At 48.8% G+C, this 18,320-nt stretch overlaps 1 protein-coding gene across 1 annotated transcript; it reads left to right on the top strand.

Annotated features, from left to right (window-relative positions):
- Nucleotides 1-185: 185 nt before the first annotated feature.
- LOC119400375 (phosphatidylinositol N-acetylglucosaminyltransferase subunit Q) lies at nucleotides 186-16,329 on the top strand. The gene is made up of 8 exons (XM_037667393.2): nucleotides 186-900; nucleotides 4,502-4,624; nucleotides 5,750-5,873; nucleotides 6,654-6,780; nucleotides 7,329-7,663; nucleotides 12,167-12,281; nucleotides 13,474-13,529; nucleotides 14,261-16,329. Exons 1-8 carry the CDS (start codon nucleotides 302-304, stop codon nucleotides 14,363-14,365), a joined length of 1,584 nt encoding a protein of 527 aa, XP_037523321.1. The 5' UTR covers nucleotides 186-301; the 3' UTR covers nucleotides 14,366-16,329.
- The last annotated feature ends 1,991 nt before the right edge of the window (nucleotides 16,330-18,320 follow it).

Here is an 18,320-nt window from a genome sequence, read left to right on the forward strand (position 1 = left end):
GCAAGTTCGCATGTCTAATTAGCAGCGTTTGTGCCCTACGCCTTGTTCCCTTGGCAACGAGAACCGCTTCAAAACATGCAAAAAAAAACACAATTTTAGGCGTTATAAAATAAAACTCTGGCAACAAAAGATGCCGCGTGTACTTGTTAGGTTAGAGGATCCTCGTAGCGAGTTTAGATGCCCCCTTAGCCGTATTTGAGCCCTACGAGTAGTTAGTCCTGGCAACAGGGGCAGCTTCAAAACACGCAAGATGGCGGTTACGCGAAATCGAAACTGCCCGTGAAGACTCCTCCCTTCGAAAATGACAAACGGCTTCGCGAATATTTTCCTACCCGTGCAACTGTGCCAGGGCACGGGCGTACTCTTGGGATGCGCTGACAATGCGAAGACCAATATCGCTTGCACGGCGTCTCTCCTGCTTCCCGCTTCCAAGGCGACCAAAGCGACGGTGGACGATTTCAGGTACTGCCTAGCGCCGTGCGGCGAATCGTGCTTCGTAGGGCTCCTCACGAGAGGCGAGGACCACGTAGTCTTAGTGGCGCACGCCAAGGAGACGCTCGACTTCTGCATCCAGGTCGACGACTACGGGAACGTCGTGCAGTCCTTCGTGAGGCAGCCCTCGACGAGGACGATGGTCGTGCTATATGACGCCCACGCCTTGGAAAGCACTCCTAGCTTTCGCGAGAGCGGCGTTAATGCATTGGTGGGCTGGTTGCTGAAGTGTCAGGGGTTCCGTCTACCCGAAGGCGTCGTAGTCGGCTGCGTCGTAGTCGGCTGTGCCGATGTCTTGTACGCCAGTGCCGACGCGGAGGAGATATCTTTCCTGTGGCAGCCAGCGATCTGCGCCGGTTCGTTGATACAGGCAGCGAAGACGGCGATCAAGCGCAAGCTACCGACCCGGTAAGCGGTGCACTTGCTCTCTTTCTTCGGCGTTCGATGAGAATAATGTGCCAGTTGAGCGTTCGATACTGCAAGCATACCGGCCACAATTAGACACGTTGCTACACGACGTTCGATAGCGAGCGCACGCACATATAGATCACACGCAGAATTATGCGCACATTTTGGTAGAGGAAAAAAAGAAACAACAAAAAGACGGACGTCTTTTGAGAAAAATGACGCCAGGCAGTCGAGGCAGCGAACGAAAATACCGTAATTTCTTGGTTACAACCGTCCATGAGATATAATCCATGGATAAATTATAACGTAAGAACTCGAAAAAGAAAATACTATACGCCAATTATTGAGTGCTACTGTTTGAGCTTGTAAGAGCTAATATATGAAAAAAAAAAACGAGACTACTTCGAATAATTATGTATGCATATTGGATATCATACATCACTTAAGTGATACCGACCGCTTTTTTTTTTTTTTTCCTTCGTAATATTCAGGTAGCCTCGGGGTATTTAATTTTATGTTCTTCCGCAATGAAGCGAAACATTTTACATCATGAATATCTTGTGCTGCGGTTGTTACTTGTTTCACAGGTTACATTATGCTTGTGTCATATCCTCCCCCTCTTTTACGATTGTGTCAGGTGTTTTTTTGTTTTTTTTTTTTTTTTGAACACCTGGCACAATCGAGGGCGACAGAAAGAAAAACTGCGACATTTGTAACTCTACACCAGTCCCTTAAAACTGCGAAACACGTTTCATATAACAGCAGCCACAAAGAAAAGTTATACTTAAAGTGATGAAGCGGTCTTTTTTCATTTATTTATTTATTTATTTATTTATTTATTTATTTATTTATTTATTTATTTATTTATTTATTTTTACCGGCGTTGTCGCGGTAAAATCACCCCTCAAGAAAGCTTTTCTGCATCGCTAGCGAGCTATGTAGTTAAAGGACGGATTTCAGAATCGCCACTTTGGTCGTTCTTCACTTCGTACGGAGGCCGCAGAATCATAGGGAAGTGAGCCCATTCTCGAATATCTCATACCCGCCGTGGCGGTGGTTATCGTGCTCGACTGCTGACCCGAAGGTCGCGGGATCGAATCCCGGCCGCGGCGGCCGCATTTCGATCGAGGCGCGAAATGCTAGAAGCCCGTGTGCTTTGATTTAGGTGCACGTTAAAGAACCACAAGTGGTCGAAATTACCGGAGCCCTCCACTACGGCGCCCCTCATAATCATATTGTGATTCTGGGACGTAACACGCCGAAGAATTATTATTATCCAACATGTCATTTTGCCACATGGCTTGCTAGCACTGCATGAAAGCTCCCTTCGAGTGCTCGTACCGCAACGGAAAACAACGTCGTGTGATTTATTGCGTCGAATTTCCCTTAACAGATTTGAATTACTGCCCAGACTCTGATCACAGTGCAACAAAAAATCTCGGAGATTTACGCGCCACTGGCTATGCGCGCTGCAGAGCATTCGGGTACGTTGCCTCACTACGCGCGCCAGCTTTCCTATGCGTCTTCTTTTAAAGGGACACTAAACGATTTTTTTCGTATTAATAAATCACTATTTCACGATACCAAGTACACCACGCTTGCTGCGGGAAGACGCTAGGTAAGCGAGAAAACGCGCGAAAAAAAAAAATGCGGGTGGCGACGCCATCTTGAAATTCCCGCACTAGTCGGCGTGACGTCATAGATTTTGATAGAGTACTAGGGCCTACGTAGTTCGTAATCGGTAAAAGTGCTGTACTTTATCTTCTGATGGTGGCCAGAAATTTATCGTACCAAGTTTCAGGAAGTTTCGTTGAGCCAACGTGTCCAAAATACGAAAGAATACTTTGAAATCCGTGACGTCAGCATCGGAGATTTAGACTGGAAGTTTGAATGTGAAACGTTTGACGTTGATTTTCTCATCTATTGATAAACCTATTGTGGTGAAATTGACCACACTAGTCTTTTTTTTTTTCCAAAGTCTAATTTATCAGTTAAACTAATTTATTGTTTCATTTTAGTGTCCCTTTAAGGAGATGCTTACGTGTGTGATTGCGCGTTAGTCAGATACACTGCAGTTGATAATTGACTAGTGAGTGTGTATCTTATAGTGTTAGCTCGACTTCCTGTCGTATTTGAACGAATTTATTTCTATAAATTCTTTATCGTCCTTGCACAAAACCACACAGACTTTTTTTTTTTCTTGAGAGAAGACGTGGTAACCCCAAGAACGACAAAACTTAGAAGCAACAGAATTTTGTACCACTTGAAAAGCTAGTAGTTTCTGATAGGGTGGTAAGGAGGCTTATGCTTGTACGGTTAAAATATAAGCGGGATAGTGCTGAAAAGACTTGCAAAAATTTGTTTTTGATACCGAAACTTTGGAGAGCGCCGCCGGAAGTGACGCAGAAAACCGGAACGTTTAGAACCAACCTCGGTGTGAGCTGCAAGATGTGGCGCGCCGAACATCTCAGAGGGTGCCCGTTCGGCCGCGTCGGGATTATTTTTCTTTTCTTTTTGAGTGCCGCATGGCGCCGCTACTGCATGCGCCTCCGTTGGTTTATGCATGCTGTATCTGTGACGTTATCGGTTATCAGTTTGCCCGCGTTGACGGGAGTTTCGCATCCTGTATGACCTTGCTTCGTGCCCTCTGTGCACGTTTCAACGACCTCTCCGTCCCCTGTTGTCCCAGATTGCTACCATTTAGATGAAATAACAAATGCTGCTGAATGAACGAAAGAAGGGAATTTTACGAGCTCGTTTCTTTGTTTGATACAACTTTAATGAAAACCAACCTGACGATGAAGCCACTGAATCTATAGGGGACGTTAAAGGGACACTAAAGAGAAACGATGAATCGGTTTAGATCTATAAGTTGTACTTTGAGAACTATAATGTCGTTAATTTCACCATCATACGTCTATTACTAAAGGAGAAAATGAAGTTAAGTTTCATTTTTAAATCTCGCGCCAAAATTTCCACGCGGGACGTCACGGATTTCAAAGTGTATTTATCGTATTTTGGCCTCATTGGTTCAACAAAATTTTCTGAAACTTGGTGTGTTAACTCTATGGCCCCCTCAGAGGACAGTGTACTTCATTTTTACCGTTTAGGAACTACGTATAGGCCCTTGTAGGCGCTGTCAAAAAAATGTGACGTCACGTTGAATAGTGCGGAAACTTCAAGGTGGCGTCGCCACCCACATTTTCTTTTTGCGCGATTTCTCGCTTACTAAGCGTCTTATCGCAGCAAGCGTGGTGTTTTTGGTATCTTGAAAGGGTAGTTTACTAATACGAGAAAAATCGTCTTGCTGTTTAGTGTCCCTTTAATTGTACTGTTTTAAGGTTATTGTAGTAATTATGACATAAACGTGAAGGAAGTGAAGTGGACTAAAAGACTATCTCAGTTGGTAGAGCATCGGGCGCGTTATCCGGAGGTTGCAGGTTCGATTCCCTGCCGGCGGCAAGTTGTCTTTTCGTGCACTTTACTTTCTTCACATCTATACCACAATGCAGTTAAAACAGTGCAATTAACGTCCCCTACACCCTCCTTGGCTTCATTATATCCGCTTGTTTTGATTAATGTTGCTGAATGTCACTTACAGGACGACGTCGATGCTGTCGACGTGTGCCCAGGCGACGTCCACGGGCGCACTGATCTGCAAGCGACTCGATGACTTCGCTGCAGTCGCCGACAGCGTGCGAACGCATGGTCGCATCACTCTTCGGTAAACCGTTCCGCTTGCTTCGTGTGTGCGCTATGGGGGCACTTGACCGGCGTAAGCTTGCAGTTTAATAAGTGCGTTGTCAAGAAATTTGACAGGAGACGAGAAACTTCACTGGACGCAGAAAGGCGCGAAAAAGTCAACGACACAGAATAAAAATTTCAAAAAAAGAATGCTGAAGGTGATTCTAGTCCTTGACTTCAGTGCCTAGTAGTGGCAGTAGCACGTACTTGCCTTGTTGTATATATTAGGGCGTGCCTAAGCCAAAGTCATATATTGGATACATATATGTATTGGCCTTTATGCTAGGTAAACTTGTGCTCCGATATCACATATGTATCCAATATAACACTTAACTTGGACCAGAACGATCGATTTTTTAAAGGATTTTTCTAAATATTCGGAAAAGCGGAAGTGAGTGCTCGACCGGAAGTGCTTGGAAGAGAAGCGAGAGTGTCACTCGACGCTCGTGCCACTAATAAGACGAAGCTGACATATTTTATTTAGGAAAACACTTATTTATAACTGAATAAAGTAGCTGACTGCAGGGCTAGTCGGTTATTCATACTGAAGTTAAACAGCGCAAAAGAGCAGAGCCACGGAAAGCAAACACACAGGACTTATTTATAACAGTACATTGCAAACACACGCAAGCAAACACACAGGACTTATAACACTTACCGAATAAAAGATGACAAAAGCAATCTAAAAGCCAGGCAATGCGTGATCACTTCATGCGCCATTCGAAAAGGGACACTACTTCAGCTTCTTGCAGATTAGGCGAGGGTTGGCTGAGGCAAATTGACGCCTCCGGGGCCATCTGTATCCGTTGTCTTTTTCGCGCCTTTTGACGCCATGAATCAAAATCAACTTTCCACCATGCTGAAGAAATGTTAGCCTCCTCCTTGTTTGCAGCGTGCGCATCTGAACGATGAAAAGAAATGAGAGGATAAAAGCAGTTTTGTGCGATATGTCGAAGCCGTCTTCAAAGGACTTTTTTGAGCACTGTAGGCAGCACGGCTGTGAAAACTCGCTTTCTTTGAACGACACAACGTGTCTTGACCCGAATTAGTTGGAACACAGCGTAGAAAACTGACGACGTGCGCTACCCGACTGGCGGATGCGCAGCTGCAAGAACAGGATGTGCAGCGTTCTTCTCGACTGCCTGCTGGGCGCCTGCATCGCCTGGGTGGTGCACTGGGACAACGGCTTCTCCGAGGAAGTGCCCTGGGCGTCGCTCGAGTGGACAGAGGTCAGTGTAATAATAATAATTGTTGGGGTTGTACGTCCCAAAACCACGATATGATTACGAGGGACGCCGTAGTGGAGGGCTCCGGAAAATTTTTGACCATCTGGTGTTCACTTAAATCTGTACACACAGTGGTCAGTGTCGATCGTCTGTTTATGCTCAGAGGCGGCGCCAGGATTCTTTTTTTACTTAGAGGGGGTGGGGGCACTCAGGGCCTCAGGACAAACGAGTTCCATTTGTTTCGGAAGGTGGGGGGGGCGGATGCGGGCAACTTATGCGTTGTGTTTTGACTACGTTTGCTCTTGTGGGGACAAGGAGGGGGCGGGGCCAGTATCTTTTTCCTTGAGCTCCGGGCACCCACGACAAGAGTTCCTTCAAGGATGGCAGGAAGAATGGGAACTTATGCGCTGTCTTTTGTACATGCTTGCTCTTGGGGAAGGAAAAGGAGGCGCAGGCGGAAATCTTAGAGGGGGCAGCTGTCCCCCCCCCCCCCTACAGACGTACCGTACAGACGGTACGACTTTCCATGCTATGCAACGGCCGGCGCGGCGGTGCGGCAGCCGGAATGGTGACTGTCCGATGCTATGAAAGGTCACCATTCCGGTTTCCCCACCGCCGCATCGGACGTCGCATCGCATGGAAAATCGTACCGTCTGTCTCGCCCTTTATCGCTATCTATAGTCCGTCTGGTGTCCATCACCTTCACTGTCGCGTGCGCAAACGCACGCGCTACACAATGCTACCGCGCATGACAACGCTACCGCCGGCCTTTTCGTCTTGCAGACTGTAGTCCAGCACCTGCAGACGCTTATCCAGTGGCTGATGGGCGCCCCTGCTGGACTGAAGCTGAACACTGCGCTCAACAACGCGCTGGGACGCTTCTTTCTCTACCACATAAGCCTGTGGAAGAGTGAGTGTCCTCCTGCTCTCTCTTATACGATCACTTTAACAGCCACGGCGGGAACCTTTACTTGACATTCCCGTCACAGGTTATGCGGTTTCAAGTCGAACACGCTGACCAAAATCTAAGTGCAGTCGTGAGCAATGTGAGAGGGAACACTGAAACACAGCGCTCTTTGCGTCTAGTTTGTCTTGTCCATTTTCGAACCTTCTATGCGCTGTTAACACTTAGAAACGAATCCACACCAACTTGCCCAAGCGTCAAACCTTCCAAACCCCATATGCCTCGTGACTCTGTATTAGTAGTGTGCATAGGCTTTAACGCTATGTACACGGTCGTCGACATCTAGGGTGAACACCTCATTGTATTGAAGACCTCATGGAAGCTGATGCTTAATATACTGAATATGGAAAACTGTTATTTTGTTTATCGACACCATGATAAGACTTCATATCTATAAGAGACGTTTCCCTCGGGAAGTAGATTAAACGTTTCGACGGCTTGCATACTAATGAGGTGTTAACCTGAGATGTGGTCGACATATCGCCGTCTCGCAGCCTACGTGGGCGTCGTGGATCCCTGGGTCGGTGCTCTGTTCAGCCTCTGGCCGGGCAGCCTGACCCTGCACCTGGCCCTGGCCTCGGACCTGCTCGCCCTTGCCACGGTGCACATGTACTGCTTCTACGGCTACGCCTGCCGCCTCTACCAGGGCTGGGTGCGCGCCCTAGGAGCCCTGTGGCGACTGTTCCGCGGGCGCAAGTGGAACCCACTGCGCAGGCGCGTCGACTCTCACCGCTACGACGTGGACCAGATGTTCGTGGGCACGCTGCTGTTCGGCGTCCTCTTCTTCCTCTTCCCCACCGTGGCCGTCTACTACGTCGTCTTCATGGCGGTCAGTCCATTTCCTGCCACTGTACACCTTTGAAGAGCGTAGCACTTTAGGGGCCCGCTTGTCGTCCGTCCTTGGAACTCGTGTGGTGAGATCACGCTCACAATCAGGGGGGAGGAGGGCGACCGCCTCCCCCCCTAGTCACCTAAGAGGGGGGGGGGGGTGCAAAGTCTGCCCCATGCATTGACTTAATAGTGAGGGGGGCGCTGCGATGAACCATCGCCCGCCTTCGCCCCTCCCCCCCCCCCCTCCTGAAGGGGAGCCCTGCGCACGCCTATGGTCAATACAGACCTAAAACAAGGCTGGCAATGCTCAAATCCGGGTTAACGTAAACGAACAAGGTCTAAAATAATATAACCAAGAAATAATAAGAAATAACCAAGAATTAATCGCGCTAATTAACGTAAAATTGCTAAAAACGTTTTGGAAGCATGCGACCGAATCCCGCACTGCACGAGAGAGGGCGCCACCGCTTCGCCAAGCGCGCGATTGCTCCCCCCCCCCCTCCCCCCACCGGCGCTTCTTCGGCGAATTCGTCACTAGATCTGAAGCGGGAAACAACCTGAAGCAACGTTACTAGAACAAACTCAGTTTCAAAGCTCCGTATCTCCGCCAGCGGAGGAGGGTGGTCCGAACGGCGGTCGCGAGAACTAGCGGCGCTGCAGTTCCGTCTTGCGCCACTATCGGCGCGTCGTCTGCTGCCACGGCATAACGCTGCGGTCCGCCGCGCAGTTGCTCGCGGCAACTGCGCGGCAACTTTATTATTGTACTAGTTAGGTGGTTACTTAGGTGGATATGCATTAGGTCGTCTGTATGCATTGGCCCGCGTGCGTTGTTCATTGATTGGCTAAGAATCGATGTTCGGTCTATATTGCCACGCCCACTTCTTGTTTTATTTTGCTGTATTCGGGTTTGACCAGCAAGGACGCTTATCAACGCTCGAGGCTGTCCGCGAAGCAGTGTTCGAGAAGCTTCGCGATTGTAGTAGATCGTTTTGGTAAGATTGCGTGCTGCACGCGAATGTTCCAGCTTTGTGGAGAGATAACGCCGCCACCAGCGATATCGCTGGAAAGTTCGATAGCGCCTGTATAAAAGCCGATGCGCTTGACCGCTTGTCAGTTGATCGACGGTCGACGCTCTGTTCGCCGCTATCAGTGTATTGTTGTAGTTTGACTTTCAGTTTCCCGGCCACAAGTTCTGCCAAATAAAGAGCTTCATCTCGGACCTGCTGACTGCTGCCTTCGTCGACGTCACGACCCTGTGACAATATTTGAGCTGTCTACATTGCGCTTAACTTCCAAGCATAGGTGTTGCTAAGCGAATGAGGGTTTTCAGCGTAATTTGTATAACTACCACCACAATTTTAGCCGCTGCCGTCTTATCTAGACCAAGAAAAACCCAACACGTTCGTAAAAGCCTGTACAAAGAAGCGTACTTACTCGAGATACAAAAACGTTCTAGAAAAACAGTACTCATGTTTCTACAAGTTATTGAAAAAAAAACTTCCTCGAAAAGCATCACCAATGCTTTGCAATGTTTACAAGACACGTTTTCGCGACGGTTAAAGGGATACTGACCCAAAATCGGAAAATTTTACGAGAACTCGGTAAATGAAATCTCAGTGTGCGATTACATCGAATAGATGTCGTCTCTGAGCAATTTTTTTCAGCGGACAGTTGTATTTTCGGTGTCTCGTCTTTCTACGTCGCATCCTACTACGGTGCCTTAAACAATTCGAACAGATCGGCCGTGATGTGAGCACCGAGCAGTTATTCGCGCCTACTCTGTCGCTAGAAGAGTCTTCAGCATTCAACTTCAGTTTTTCAACTTCACCGAGCAGATGTTCCATGCCCGCAGCACTTCTTACACTGTACGACAGCCGTTTGCGTTTCGTGCTGTAGCCGTTCACTACGCAGTTAAACTGCTCGTCAACTACAATTATTTTTTGCACAAGTAAGTCTCCGTTCCCGAAGCAAAGTGTGGGATTGGGCTAGTTGGTATTCTATTATTAAATTGCTCATCGCAAAACATTTGACACGGTACACATAGAAAAGACGAGGACCAGCGCTGGTCCTCGTCTTTTCTATGTGTACCGTGTCAAATTTTTGCGCTGAGCAGCCCGTTCCCGAGACGGCGAGTGTAAAATGTTCCGCACATCTTGTTCAATACCTCGTCGTAAAATCTCTCGAAAATCCACTGCTTTGAAGGCATAGCGACAGCTGACAACTGATCGAATGTCAGTGTGATGCAACTCTCAGTCTCGGTAGCGCATATAAGTAATCGCCTGCCTTTCGTTTTGCTGTTCTATTTCTGACGGCTCCTCCAAATTGGGCACTGGGCTTTCACGGGACGCCGTGCGTTTTGGGGGGGATTTGCGCCTAAACCCCCACCCCCAACATTTTGGATTTGAAATGTGGGGTGGAAGTGCTGGGAACAAGCGCGGCACGGCACCTGGCGCGAGTTCCCACTTTCCACACGGGATAAAAACTTCTTGTCCCGCAACGACACGACGATAGTGCTTTACAATGTCGTCACTCTCAAACTGAACGTCACAGATCTTGCATTTCGCAGTAAGCTTTCTATCTTTGCGATGCAAAGCTTGAATGGCGTAGGGTCTTTTGGAGGTCCGAAGAAGTGTCGTGAAGCGGAGTCGTCGTTGCGGTAGCCGCTCTTGCAGCCCGGCGCAAAGCAAGTCGGCATACCGTGAATCTGTTCGCCCTCTATACGCTTCCTACATCAGGCACGTGTCTGTACAAGACGCTAAGCCTGGACAAGAACAGTCGCAAAAATGACGAGCTAACAAAGTGCAGACGACGCTGTAACCCACGTGCGCTCGTACATCGCGATCGGCGGCGCCGATCACAACAAGCGCCAGCCGCGGGGCGGGAGCTAGACGTGACTGCAGCGCCACTAGTTCTCACGACCGCCACGCGGACCGCCTCTCCGGCGGAGCTTTTAAACTGAGTTTGTTCTAGTAACGTTGACCTGAAGGAACTCCCTGCAAACGACACGTATCTCAACTGCGGTAACAAGCAGGAAGTCGTCGATAAAGCGCAGCACAAAGTAGCGCGTATGTGGCACACTGAGTTTGTGAATCTCCCTAACAAGATTCTACTCGTGCTGGGTAAACCGTACATATTTACCGCAAACATTGACGTCATCGTCATCAACGATTTGGTAAACGGAGCAGCGGGAACTCTTCGAACGGGAATCGCTGGGTGCCCGCGCTGCGCACGTCCTCAGGTCTCACAGTAGTGGGGCAGCATATTTGTCCCGCCTTCTTGGTAGGGGCAGGGTAAACCGTCAGCGTTCAGTGAAGGAACGGGAACGCTTTCCTCCAAGGTCCTATACGAGCTTAATGCGGCATTTTTTTTTTTTTCAGGACAGATACTGTTTACTGTGTCTTGTGTCACTGGTTTCTACAGGAAACCTCAGAGTCTTCGTAAATTTTATTGGACATCGAGTCATCAACACTCATCTTGATAGGTTGCTTTCATCGGGACCAACGATCTCTTATTCGGGAAATTACCTCGCGTCTACATTAACGGAGCTAAACAACTTGACCTTGTGGGAATCGCGCGCATCGCCACCCGATAACTACACGTGCTGCGCAGTAAGGGTGCGCGCGTCCTACAGATCCCTTACAAAGACGCCAGCCAACGCGATGCGCGGGGAATTGGCGACGGACTGGCGGAGTGTGTGCACGCGTGTGGTGGACGGCCGGCGCGGCGAAGGCTGAACGATTGATGGCATGTGTGGTGGCTGCGGGGACTTTGAGCTGTTAGATTAACTTTTGATCGTTTCTCGTGCTAATAATTGCTTTTTGAGCTGTAAGGCAGTGCTGCATTCCGTCATTGGGCCAGACGGCGAGAACCGCCGCAACCTCTAAGCGAGCACCAACCCGAAAGAGCATGTTTCCGAGATAAAGGGAGGGCAAGTGCTGGCAGACGTTGGTAGAGCCTCTACTCCATGCAGCCTTTTTAAATGTGGAGCAGTTTAAGGGACCGCCCTGTCGTTGCCTCATATGTCTCGCGTTGTTGTCAGGCGGTCTCGTATCTGGCGTTGGCGTCACGCAGGTCCCACATTTGATACGCATAAGCCGAGCTGGTTGCACATTTGGAACGCCAGTGTGCGCTCCTGTCTGATTGCCAGCGTTGCCGAAAGGCTAATTCGTGTGTCCGAGTCAGCGAAACGCCAGCGTCGAGAGCTAGACGCACCGCGTTCGGAGTAGCAAAGAGTAGAAAAACAGTAGAAAGTATATAGACCATAGAACATAGAATTGATAATCTCAAAACAAATCAGATAATCACAAGAAAAGAACAGGAAACGAAAGAAAATATCACATAATCACATGAAAACAACAGAAAAGAGCATAAAATAACAGAAGATGGCGGATAAACACAAGGGAACCACAGGCGAATCAGTGCTCTGTAGTTCGTACAGCTTTCGCTTGGGGTGGAACTGCATTGAATTTTTTACCTTCCTTCGTTCCTTTCTGGGAAGCAGCTCCGGTTGGTCGTCCTGTGCGTGCAAGGATTGCTGAGCCGGGCGGTGCTCGTGTGGGACTCGTTGCCTTTCTACACACTGGCGGCGAGAACTGTCACCGGACGACCCATCGTGGGTGAGTTACGCGCCTGCTTGCGTCGCCGAATTGCGGTCGAAACCGATTGCAACACGAAAACAGGCTTACGCGCTCATGATGATTCGATACCGAATAGCCCGACGTATACTCATAGGCGTGCGCAGGGTTCACCATTAAGGGGGGGGGGGCGAGGTATGATCACAGCCCTCCCCCCTAGGGGCGTAGCCAGAAATTTTTTTCGGGGGGGGGGGGGGGGTTCAACCATACTTTGTGTATGTTCGTGCGTGCGTTTGTATGTGTGCGTGTATATATACGCTAGCAAAATTGAAAATTTTCGAGGAGAGTTTTAACCCCCCCCCCCCCCCCGCCAAACCGCCCCACCTTGGCTACGCCCCTGCTTCCCCCCTCACCTCACAGATTGGATGAAAAATGAAAATGAGTCCATGACATGCTTCTCACAACGGTTTGCCCTTGGCCACCGGCTTTCTGGAATGATAATAATAATTGTTGGGGTTTAACGTCCCAAAACCACGATATGGTTATGAGGGGCGCCGTGTGGAGGGCTCCGTAAATTTTGGCCATCTAGTGTTCTTTAACGTTCGCCTAAGTACACGGGCCTCAGACATTTTCGCCTACATCGAAATGCGGCCGCCGCGGCCGGGATTCGATCCCGCGACCTTCAGGTCAGCAGTCGAGTACCATAGCCACTACACCACCGTGGCTAGTTTGGCTTTCTGGGAAGTAAGCAGTTCTTATAATGCAACTACAGGGACCTTCGGCCGCCATTACCGCGAAAGACCTGCGTGGCCGTAACCCTGCTCTTTAAACAATGACGATACTTCTCCGACTTAGTAACGGTATGGGGCAGACTTTGCGCAAAATCTCCCACTGTACGCACGCCTATGCCCATACCAGAGTTGCCAGTTCCGCTAAGCGGATTTGGGCTTATTTTTTCGCCGAGTCGCTTGCAGAATTTTCCAGTCGCTTGACGAGTTTTTTAGGGGCTTATTTGCATTTTTCCAGCAAATATTGTCATTTTATTGATCATCACGTTCACCAATAGCGCGTTTGTCGTTCACTAATAGAGCGTTTGCCGATGATTTTAGGTAGTTCTGTGTTGAAGTGAGGCATACGTAGTGGGAATCAACAAGTAACATTATTCACGCACTGGCAAACGTGCATTCAACCGAATGGAGACTGCCCTGGAGTGCTTTTTTTTTAAATCTTGCAGGAGACGTCCGCTTCGACGCCTTGTCATCCGGGCCGGAGTTCGCACTTTATATGCAGGTGCGTTGCCATCTGGTCTGTGTGTGTGTGCGTGTGTGTGTGTGTGTGTGTGTGTGTGTGTGTGTGTGTGTGTGTGTGTGTGTGTGTGTGTGTGTGTGTGCGTGCGTGTGTGTGTGTGTGTGTGTGCGTGCGTGCGTGCGTGCGTGCGTGCGCGCACGCGAGCGAGCGAGCGAGCGAGTGAGTGGGGGGGACGTCTTCGGCACCGGTATTCTTCCGTCGTGTATTCTGTTTCATAATGCTGCGGCACTGAAAACAGACAAGGACGAACAGAGACGACAAGGAGGAGCGCTGAACTTGCAACGACATTTATTTGGAGTTTGCACGTATATTACACAAACGTGTGCTATTGTATACTAAACCATGTGGGGTATACTTTGGCAAGCTAAGGGTAGACAAGGGAAGTGATGGTGAGGAGGAAGGTAAAGCATAGCATAACCGTGTACACTATAGCAAGGGGCGGGAAAGGGGAGTGAGGGAGAAGGGTGAGAGTAAGGAGGAGGGAAGGTGAGGTAAAGCGTAGCATGGCCGTGTATAGCATAGCATAGCAAGAGGATGGGAAAGGGATTGAGGGTGAGGAGGGAAAGGAGGAGGGTAGAGTGCGCAGGCTGCACGCGGTTTGAACGCCAGCGTCGCCGAAAAGCAGGTGAACCACTGCTCCGCACTTCCTACAGCTTTCACGTTGAGTGCAACTGGATAATTCTTTTTTGTTTTTTCTTTCGCTGTGTGCGCAGGTGACCGGTGGGAGCGTAGACTTGCTTCCAGAACCCCTTGGCTTCCCCTCATGGAAGGACCTGTTGGCCGACCTCCTTGTTGGACGCATCGTCTATCCTCTCTGAAGAGAACACCTATCCCATTGGACGCTTATTGTTTTACGTCATCGAACACGTGGCTTCCAAGCACCCTTAGCGAAAGACGTGCGACATACTAGTCGATGGATTACGTCTAATGCATACATGTAGATACTGTCACGCGCAGACAAAGCGCCGTTCCACTGAAAACGACGAAAGCGTTATTCTTCAACAGATGACACATCCAATCCAGAACGAGCCATTCAGGAAATTCCTACGGCTTCCAGTTTTATTACAGAGTATGTTCTTTTTTTCTCGGAGCACGGCCAAACCTTTTTTAGGCATAGTCAATCGGGGAAGCTACATACAGTCTAACCTCGGTATAACAAACGGGGATACAGCATCATCGCATATAACAAAATAAATCTGGAACGTTTCTGGTCGCTCTCAACGTGTAGCAACATACACGCCTATAGCGAATGTAGCGTGTAACGAAAGACCCCGCTATAGCGATGATCCACGGGGTGTTCTAGTGGTTCTTGTGCTTGACTGCTGACCCGATGGTCGCGGGATCGAATCCCGGCCACCACGGCCGCATTTCGGTGGAGGCGAAATGCTAGAGGCCCGTGTGCCTAGATTAAGCTGTACGTTAAAGAACCCCAGGTGGTCGGAACTTCCGGAGCCCACCACTACGGCGTCTCTCATATTCATATCGTGGTTTTGGCATGTAAAACCTCTCAACTATTATTATTTGTTATAGTGAGGCTGTGACTGTATTTAACAACAGTTATGTTTCGTACGAATTTACGGCGGCCATAATATTATATACCAAGTTTTCCTGGAAGATTATAAAGATAACAGGGCAGTGATAAGATTACGGGCCAGCTAGTTCTAGAAAAAGGTACTTCAAGTTATCTACGCTCTTTCATTTCCTTTGTGAGTTGCATTGGTCGAGTCGCCCGCTTCTTCTGGCTCTTACTTATTGTGTCCCCCGTTTGAAGTACTGTCGGCGTCAAACGAAAAGTGAACCGCGGCAAGCATTAGTAATGGTATGGTGCGTGCCTCCCAGTCATCACCATGAACACGCGCAGTGCTGCCAAACCGGAGTGCTGCGCGCCTGTCAACGGTGACGACTGGAGGGCGTGCACTATGCCATTTCTAATGTTTGCAGCTGTTCATGTTTCATTTGACGCCGATAGTACGTCAGTACATTTATATACTGCGACATTATACGCTCACCGCTCGCATCTCGGGAGGTCATGGTGCGCACGCGCAGCGGAATCCGCTGACGGGGGAAGTCGCGCAAGAAAACCGCATGCATGTGTAAGCCTGCCGAAATAGCTTTGCAATCGCTAGACAAGCACAGATACGCTGGAGTTTGACGTGCACGATGAGTTTTCTTTTATGTGTTGGCCTGCTTTCGAAAAGCCTTCCATAAGGATAAAAAAAAAAACCCCGTAAGCTCCATATCGACATATCGCGGTCTCATATGAAGACGTTATATTCACAAGTTATACACGACCCCATAAGAACACGCAACCTTTATAAAGGACCATGTGTGTCATACGGGGCTTACTTTTTGAGGCATGAACAACGAGGGACACTCTTGTTTCTCTTGCAAGCACTTCCGGTCGAGCTTTCACTTCCGGTCTTCCGAATATTCAGAAAAAAAGTCTTGTAAAAAGTAAAACCGGTACGAAATCGATGGTTCTCGTTCATGTAGGTACATGTGATATCGGAGCGTACGTTTACGTAATATGAGGGTCAATAAACTATCCGTATAATTAATTAAAATTATTCCAGTGAGTAGCTGTGATCGTTGCGGCACCTGGCGGATCAGATCTCAACCGAACGCTTATTTCTACGTGGCCTCTGAGAGCACAGTGCGATGTAGCACAAAGTTAAACCAAGGAATACACCTATGCACACGAACGCCGACGTGCGAGTGCCGCTACCAGACACCTAAGTCAAGGATTATGGCCGCCTCCATATTTATTCTTGCTTTTTTTGTGCGTAGCAGTGCTTCCACTGTAGTCTGTGTTCACCGCTGAAATTGGGTAAATGTGGAGCCTCAGTGAAAATACGCATAGTTTCACGAAAGTATATCTCGCTGCTTTATTTACTATCAACTTCTCATTTTTGATTGGTGACTCGCGCTTGTCGCGGAGCTAAGCTCGAGGGTGCGGGTTCGATTCCTAGTCACGGCGGCCGTATTTCGATTGGAGGCGAAACGGAAGAACGCCCGTGCTCTTAGATTTAGGTGCACGTTGAAGAATCCCAGGTGGTTAGAATTAATCTGGAGTATTACACTGTACACGGCGTGCCTCATAATCATATCATGGTTTTGGCATGTAACTATTACTATTATGACTCGCCTTCTCTGCCTCTTATATACATTGACGCGACACCCGAAAGTAGCTGCTAAGGTTTGTAGATATTATCGGACTTTGATTGGAATTTCATAATCAGTATTCTGTATGATTTTGTGCCGTTCTTCGTCAACGCGCATGCGCACGCGCTCGCCACGTGTCATTCATTCCATTTTGACGGATCGACGGACGATCGATTTATACATGCCGCTCTTGTCATGTTGTCAAATAAAAGCCCGGGGATGTTATTTGACCAATTTTTTTTTGTTGCACTTCGAAGTATGACAGAATGCGATCTGAGAGTCTACTTGCATCTCAACAGCTCGGAGTCATGCGATCTCGTCAAACACGTCACGTGTGACGTCATTTGTAAAGCGGCACGTCGCTGTCGACCCTGGCTCTAGCAACAATGATGCTGGCAAATACTTGGTGGACGCTTGAGCTTCGATTTCAAGAGAGGAACGCGATAGCGTAATCGGACCGTGTTCGCACAGCGTACGTTACTGGCCAGCCCCTGAGTGACACGGGCCAACACTGACATAGACAAAATAGCGACACCTAGACAACGCCAGGCAAAGCGTCTCATTCAACTTGTATGCGGCGGTGGCATGACGTTACACATGGTGTTCCTGCACCGGTCACATGACTCCGAACTGTCTATTGAGGTTCAAATAGACTCCCGTGTAACGCTGAGAAAAGCGATGAAGCCTGGGTTGCTGTCGTTAGCAATGCCGTCACGTTCTTTAGAACACATAGCAGGCAGTATCGGCGACGCTGGTGTGATAAATAAAAATGTCGCTATGTGGCAGTGGCTCTCGTGGTCCAAGGACCAGAATTTACAGCGCCGGCAGCCATATTTTGTCAGTGAATAAGGGGTATGCAGAAACAACAACCTCGATAACGCTAAGCCTAGTCTTATCTGCATATTCTGTTCTTGTAATCATGCATGCTTCGTGACATTCAAATGCTCTTATCGCATGCTTGCTTCCATGGTGCTCTCCCGCCAAGTCTCTCACGTCGGCTGCCTCCTCGTTGGAGTGTAATAGAACAGGGGAGTGCTCGGAACGGCCGCAGCACCAATGTACAAAAAGTGAAGCCTAAAGTCCCTAGATTTTTCCCTGTTCTTTCTTAAGTACCGACAACCATTGAAGCACCGGCGACGAATCTCATTGGCTAACGCTCGTTTTCGGCAGCCATGTTCTTCCTAACTCTTTTCCAGCACCTGGTGAAACGCGTCCCCCATTCACTAATGACAGGGGGTTGACGGGAGGAGAAAGGCGCGTCGCGGTAGCATATTGTCTGCTGAAAGGTGGGTGGCTAATGTACTTAGACGCACATGGCTTTGTAAATCTTCCAAGTTAGGAAGAAAATGGCGTCGGACGCCAGCTGCGCGTGAGAGAGGGCCGTGAAAGGAGGCAGTTGTCGGTACTTAAGTAAAAGCGAAAAATCTAGGGACTTTAGTGAAGCCGAACAGGCTAAATCCGCTTGCAGCGCTGCGATCGGTAGTCTGCGAAGTGTCGTCGTTTGAGCGTTGCGCGCGGATCCGCCAAAGTGGTGCAGGTAGAATGCTCGCTTCCCACTCAAAAGGCCCGAGTTTGAATCTCAGCTGTAGATGGTGGGGTTTTATTCTTAGT

This window comes from Rhipicephalus sanguineus, chromosome 7 (genome assembly GCF_013339695.2).
Source record: "Rhipicephalus sanguineus isolate Rsan-2018 chromosome 7, BIME_Rsan_1.4, whole genome shotgun sequence".
NCBI classification, from domain to species: domain Eukaryota; kingdom Metazoa; phylum Arthropoda; class Arachnida; order Ixodida; family Ixodidae; genus Rhipicephalus; species Rhipicephalus sanguineus.